We start from the raw sequence: 7,603 nt of genomic DNA, 5'->3' as shown, positions 1-7,603 counted from the left end.
ATGGCAACACCACTTACCAATGAGCACTCTCTTCATATACAGTATAAATTGTTGTTTTTCCCTTAATATTGGTATTCTTGCAAAGTGCCCTGATGTGTGCAAGACGAAAAGCTTAGACATGTCTCTTTTTTCAACAATACTCATTACATTGTGTCCATTTCATCTATTATCTGTTTTTTCTGGTTTAAAATGTTATTTTACCTTTTTATAACCTTTTTTTATACCTATGACATTTATTAGAGCGAGGCTTCTGCTCTCCTTACAGTATGAGCGGCCCAAGGTTATTCATTGCCCAGTTTCCAGTTCCACCCTGTTCTGCCCTCAGCTCTTGCCCACATTAGCATGACTGAAATTGAGAAGTCCCATACATGGAACTGCTGTATGTCATTATTGAACAATGGTCGATGTAAAGTTGAGAGAATTTCAATCCCTATAATCCACAGTTATTATGAAATATGTTTCTCTTGATGTGTGGCTGAAGGAGGTATTTTAAATTTTCACCTTCCATTCAGCACTGAGTTTTGGCACTCATATACCAGGAGTGCTAGACTGCTCTTCACCTCCGACTTCTGACAATGTGATCAGCTGGGGCTCATCGTTCAAAATCGTGGAAATCATAGAGGCATAGGTTTTTATTTTCTATCTAGGATTGCCTCTACATCACTCGTGATGCTATCCTCAAATGTAGATACCTAATTGGGCTGGCAGTGAGCTTGGCATCCAATTAGTGACACTGAGCACTACCAGGAGCTGGGAGCGTCCTGCAGAGCACAATCGTCAAAGGCAGATGGCAACCATGACAGGGTTTGCTGTTGGCTTGCAGGAGAGGAGACAGCACCTTTGGGGAAGCCAGCAATCTCTATACACAAAATAGGACAAGCAGCCAACTGAAAGGTACTGTGCCCAACCCGGAACAAAATCCCCAAGTGCCAAAAATCTTTTATCAATTAAAAAAATCGCTTATTTGCTTTCCCACATTGAACCCCACAGGATTGGATTTGTGCTGTTCAGAGATTTGAAAGGTTTTATTTAACTCCTGAATGGAACTCCCACGAATATGTGTGAGGTTAAATTGCAAAATAGAAGTTTAGGATTTGCAAAAATCATTGTTGAAGACTAGATGAATTTGCAGTCAATCTCTTACATTTCTAACATATGGTGCACATTGCAATTGATGACTTTAATTCGTACAGCACACTTTTATAACCTGTGAATTTAGTGGACATGAATTATTTCTATCTGAGCTTACTGCTGAGTGAAATAAAGACTTGTATTTACAAGAACGTAAAAAATAGGAGCTGGAATAGGCCATATGGCCCATTGAGCTCAGCAGGATCATGGCCATACTTCTACATCAACTTGATTACTGGTGCCCAAACATCTATTGATCTCAGCCTTGAATATACTCAACAACTGAGCACCCACGGCTGTCTGGGGTAGAGAATTTCAAAACTTCACAACCTTCTGAGTGAAAAAAATTCTTCCTTGCCTCAGTCCTAAATGATTGACCCCCTATCTTGAGAATATGACCCCTAATTCTAGACTCATCATTCAGGAGAAACAACCTCTCAGAGGACTTGACAAGATAAATGCTAAGAATTTTATACACGTTAAATGAGATCACTTCCCATTCTTCTAAATTCCTGAATATGTTTCTGAATGTAAATTCTAAATGTGACCTAAGGTGGCTATCCCAAAGGACTTTACAACTAATGAAGTACTTTTGAAGTGTGCTGCAGTGAAAACAAAAATTAAATTAATGAGTGCATGCTGCAGTTTCTAAATAAACTAGAAGGGATTGAATTCTGAAACTATTACCCAATCGTTTTCGGAATATGTCTTATATTGATCATTCAGTGGAAAGCTAAATTCCCATCAGCAATAGGAAGAGCTGAAAACACTTGCAATACGATGAACTGTAAGAGCCACACTGCTTCTTTGTATAAAGAGGGATTGACATGGGAATTATTTACACATCATATGACTACTAGTGAAGTGTTACTGATATATGGGCCTACACACAAATCATAAAGACAAAATAAACAGGACTGAAACACATGTTTCTCAAAAATATTACAATTTTATTTTCTGGCTTTTGATAAGCCTCTTCACATCTTGTACAAATTAACCAAAACAATGCCATCCGGGACAGTCCTGGGTTCAGAGAGGGGCAGCTGGGCTTCCAGTATCTTGCTCAGTATCAACTACTCAGCGTTTACATAATTTAGAAAATACATATGAATAGTGAATAGAATAATATATCAACTAACAGAGTGTTGAGTCTTATACCCCTAATGGTACAACTAATGAAGAATGTTTTTTCAAGGATACAAAATATCGTTCTGCTTAAATAGCACCAATAATATCACAGCATTTAAAGCATGCTAAGCTGATTTTTTTAAAGAATAATTTTTGAACCCACCACAGAGAAAATATATTTTCCAATTAAATATGTTTCATTTAATTCCAGATAAATGAGGTTTTTTTCCTTTTTTTCCCCCCCACTTCGATAGGTATTACCATCAGACCCCCATCGACCCAAGATATGTCCTTTCAAAAAAAGGAAATACAAGTGCTTACAATTAACTTGAAATAATGTTTTTTGTCTGTGGTAGGATTTTTTATTAGCTGCCTTTAAAACAAGTTATCATTCTTCCACACATCCCGAATATTGCACACACTCCCTGACACTACCACCACCCCCCTACAAACACACACACACAAACACGCATGCTTGAGTCACTAATTAAGCAACCATACAATTCACACAATTCACACAAATGCACAACAATTAAAAAAAAATAGCTACTTGAGATGCTTCAGCCTCTCAGTGTTAGGTTATATGCTGGGGAAATTAATTTTCTTGCTGCCTGTAGAGAATGTTTCTTTTCCTCTAAATATCCAGTAATTACATTGTGAAATATTTTAAAGGACTAAATGCTATAACATGTCAGATTAGTGCTCTTTCACTAATGACTTCCTGCAGCATTTTTGAGCATTTTCCGTAAGCTTATAATTATTACATTTTAGTAAAAAAAAACTAGTTGATCTCTTATGTTACTCTGCACAACAAGCTGAGACCACATATAGTCTCTTCAGGTGAATGACTGGAGCAGGACACATAATTGCTTTTTTGAAGCCCTTTATTGTCCCATTTCTTTAATTTGACTTTTCTATTTAGCTATTAACAAAAAATTTGAGTTTCTCCTGCATCACAGGCTGTCGTGCTCAAAAGATTTTGTGGGATGTTATTTCAGTGACAGTTTACCCGTCATTATAGATGTTCCATTGTAGATATGGACATAGGAGTTCCAAATGGTAGCAGTTACTGGAGGTACATGCAGATGTAAGATTTGTAATATTTTATATAAATATTACTACCATGCTACACTTGGGTTGACTTCTCAGCTATTAGAGGAAATTACTTCAAAATAGCTGAAAGGAATAGGGCCAGTAAGTTTTATAAAATGAATATTGTAAGTAATTTAATACAGATTTTCCAGACCACCTCTAAACAAAAGTAGCATTTTAGCCATTGTAATAACAGCACACGACTCCTTCAATAAATTACTGTGAACGTGTTTGCTGAACTCCAGAACCTTCCGAACTTAGGAGAAATCTATTTCAATTGGAAGAATTGCAACTTTTTTTCTAAAAATTCCTATTTTCATTTTTGAAATGTTCCTGTTTTATATTTTTAAAACGTCCAGTCTAATGTAAGTTTATGATAACCTAGACTATTGATGCTTCATCTTCACAGTTTATGATGCAGTTTGAGTAAATTGTAGCTGTGGGGCTTTCTCCCCTACTCTCACAGTTCTCTCAGAGTTTTTTTTTAAAAAGGTAAAGTTCACAGTTTTACATAACATGAATTAGATTTTGCACTTGGTCACCAGAAAAATAAAAAAACAAATTGTCTTTGGTTAATTTAAATTTGCAATTTCACTAGTAACTACCAGGTGTTTCTGGGAACACCTCAAGAAGCGGACACATAACTGACCTATGAGCTATTCACTATATAGTGAATTATAATGTACCTTTACAAATGTGATGTATATATCAGAGACACCACTTCAGATGGAATTGTATCTGTATTTAAAAGTGGCACATATATTCCAATAATGGTGCTGAAACAGCTTTGAGTGAAGTTAAATGAAGCCTAGGAGTCTAAGAAGGTTAGCGATATGCAGAATGGTTTATGAAATACAGGTAAGAGATGATTGAACTGTATGGTGCTCTGGTCAGACCACACCTTGAATACTGTGTCTAGTTCTGGTCACTGAGACAAAAAGAAGATAGTTAGGCACTGGGGGCATAGACGATCCATGAGCTTGATCCTTAGTGTTAGAGGACCAAACTGTGAGGTAAAACAGAAGAAACCTGGGCATTTTCAGCCTTGGAAGCATATGTCTATGGTCACATTATTTTTCCAAAGTTAATTGGGTAATTAGAGCAATAAGAAATAGCTTTAAGCTACAGGAAGGCAAACTTAGACCAGATGTCAAGAGGTTCTTCTTACAAAGAGTGATCAACACATGCAATAAAGACTCTAATAGGGTAGTAGAATAGAAAGTCCTGCAATCATTTCAGAATCAACTGGATGCTGCAACATAGGGTTTTCAGGATATTTCTGGATGGATGAGCCAAGAACAGTCAAATGGTGCCTGTTATCCCATGAGTCTAAGATGGTGTTGCCAAAGGAAAAAAAAACAGAAAACACAAAGCATATTCTGTGCACAACGGCCATCAGATGGAGCTAGTGCACTGTATTCTTTTAAAACAGTGGCCTGGGGTTTCCACCAGGTTGTGCTGTTTCTTTCAGTGGAATTCACCCACAATTGACCAAACAGCACAAAAGATCAAAGAACTTTAAATGCAGGTTATATTCAGTGCATGTATAGTTTCTGCCATCTTTTGCACTAATTTAAACACCATTGAGCTGGAAGCCAGCTCCGCCCAAAAAACGTGTCAGATGCAGAGATCAAATTAATCACCATGGCGAGTTTCTACTAATTTCACTCGTTTGTGGACCCTCAAGGCTCTTAAAATTAAGGGTTTTTTGGTGTAAGGACACTAATAGAGAGGTTTTAAAATCACTAGTAAACACTAATGAAACTAGGAAAAAGGTTCTGTGCAGCTTTTTAAAGTCAATTTCAGCTTTTTAATAATTGGGTTACTCAAAGATGGCGGAATGGTTATTCTTATTAAAAAATGTTTTTTGTGATAAACCCATTTCACCTATATGAATAAATCTGCACTTGGTAATATTAAAGAACATCTTTCTTTCATGCCAATGTTTTTCAAAGCATTACGTTCTAAAATGTTGGCAAATTGTGCTAGTTCATGGCAAAACTCACCAAGGCCCCTTAGACATCGCCTTTCAAACCCATGACCGCTAGAAGGACAAGGGCAGCTGACACATGGGAACACCATCACCTGGAAGTTCCCCTCCAAGCCACTCACCATCCTGATGTGGAAATAAATTGCTGTTCCTTCACTATCATTGGGTCAAAATCCTGGAACTCCCTCCCTAATAGCACTGTAGATGTACTGCAGTGGTTCAAGAAGGCAGCTCATCACCACTTTTTCAAGGGCAGCTAGGGATGGGCCATAAATGCTGGCTTAGCCAGCGATGCCCACATCCCATGAATGAATACAAAAAAATTACAGAGATAAATGAGTTTAAGCAGAAACTTGACAGGGGGAAATAAATTACTTCCCAAAGTAGTGCAATTTTTGCATGGATCGCTGATTGCGCTCAAAGTGAAAACTCTTGGTCGATATATTAAACATATATCGAGTAATTGCGAAATGTGGGAAAACATATTGCTTGTGATGGCAGGAGACACATGTCCCACTCATGAAACATCAAATCTAATGTTGTGCGACAGCAATGAAGTCCATATGAATTCCCCCACCCTGGCGTACATCAATTAACATAAAATGCTTGCAAAAAGGGAGGTATGAAAAACTAGGTGAAGTGGAAATATTCTAAATTTGATGAAAGTTGTCAACAGCTGATAACTTCTGAAAGACAATGATTTCCTGCCGATCAACCAATCACTATGTAGGTTTGAACACTGTGGCCACGTCATGAAAAGATGCATGTTCTAATGGTCGTCTGTATCCCTGACCTGAGGTTTTAAGTGTAGCTTAAGTGTAAGACACTGCATATGAAATACAAACTTTGCCAAGTTTTGATGGAAGAAGTCAAAATATAATTGTAGTATTTTCATTTGGAGGAAATTGGTACTGTTACTGTAGAACAGTGGTGATGAGAAGAAATTTTTCCTATTTTTCAAATCAGCTAAAGCCATCTGAGTTGTAATGCTCCCTATTGGGTGCAGCTTCATCACAGGAAGTATTCAATTTACCCTTGTATTTAAACCTGAAATTATTGATTCAAATGTAAATAGGATCTTAATTCTGTTTAACTTGATCATGTATATCTGGTTTTAATGTAATTTGGCTATTTAAAATGAATCTATGGTTTGTTTGACTCTTCCCACTTTAGCTTCTTCTTACACATCCTCCACTGGTTGTAGTGGGGGACAAGGAGAAAGGTTTTCTGTTAGCTGTGGTGCAGCTGTGCCAGAGCCAATGCCCTTGCCACTGATTCCCATTGCATCTGCAGTATGACCATTGTAAATAGCATCGGCTTCTGCCTCAGTTGTTTTTGCTGGAGCTGCACTGTTGCTGATTGGAGCTGGTTGGCTAGACCACAGCTCTCCCCTGGTGGGTGACCGAGACTGCGAATCATATTCCCCAGAACGAATGTAAAGCATTCTTCCCCTTTGGTACCTCACAAGACCTGAATTTACAGGATCAAAGATGTAAACTGTATTGGAGGCCAAGGCCACTGTTGGAGGCAATAAATTTTGTGCCGCAATGTTCTTACAGTAGACAAAGTCCAAGCTGTGAATCTGAAAGAAATAGAAGATTAAACAAATTTAAATCAGCCTTGATGTTTAGACAGATGAGCTACTTCTTGCAACACAAACCTTTGCTTTATGTTAGCTGAAACCAACTCATTTGTGTGTGTACTGGGTCATTTATAATTACGAGAAAAAAAAATGTACATTACACCAGCAATATCATTATTCATTATTCCATCCTGTTTGGAAGGTTTATCAACATTTATTATTAAAAAAGGAGTTCAAAAGCCAAGAAAAGTTTAATTATTAGAGAAATTAATACAAATAGTCACTTTGTAGTACAGAACTTGAGTATTACTGAAAAAAGAGACATGCTGTCGAAGCATTTCATCTTACACACATCAGGACAGATGCAAGAATACCAAATACAAAGGCAACAACAATTTATACTGCCGGAGAAAAGTGTGCTAATTGGTTGGCAAGTGGACTCTGGTTGAAATGTTACCATGAAGAATGCACCAGGGAACAATTGTCTCCCACGCTCTTGTTAATTGAAAAAGGCGCAATGCCTGGACATGTTGTGTTTGCAGAGGACAGCGCCCTGTATATGAATATATGTAGCTTCTAGCAAGCATAAGTGAACCACATTGTGAGCCCAATTAGTGCGAAAGTGCCCAGTCTACCTTAAGTTACCCTGGAAGGGTAAGGTGTCTCAAAGGTTTGAGCAA

The 7,603-nt window shown here is 37.6% G+C and overlaps 1 protein-coding gene across 1 annotated transcript in view; it reads right to left on the bottom strand.

The window, feature by feature from the left end:
- Positions 1-2,060: 2,060 nt before the first annotated feature.
- The window catches only part of ccni2 (cyclin I family, member 2), a 40,581-nt gene continuing 35,038 nt past the window's right edge, over positions 2,061-7,603 (bottom strand). Inside the window, exon 7 of the mRNA XM_078551034.1 lies at positions 2,061-6,923. Coding sequence (XP_078407160.1) covers positions 6,522-6,923 — 402 coding nt within the window. The 3' untranslated portion in view covers positions 2,061-6,521. The remainder of the gene's footprint in view (positions 6,924-7,603) is intronic.

Source organism: Cetorhinus maximus, chromosome 10 (genome assembly GCF_964194155.1).
Source record: "Cetorhinus maximus chromosome 10, sCetMax3.hap1.1, whole genome shotgun sequence".
NCBI classification, from domain to species: domain Eukaryota; kingdom Metazoa; phylum Chordata; class Chondrichthyes; order Lamniformes; family Cetorhinidae; genus Cetorhinus; species Cetorhinus maximus.
The sequence above is the reverse complement of the archived record's forward strand: the minus strand, read 5'-3'. Positions and strand labels throughout refer to the sequence as shown.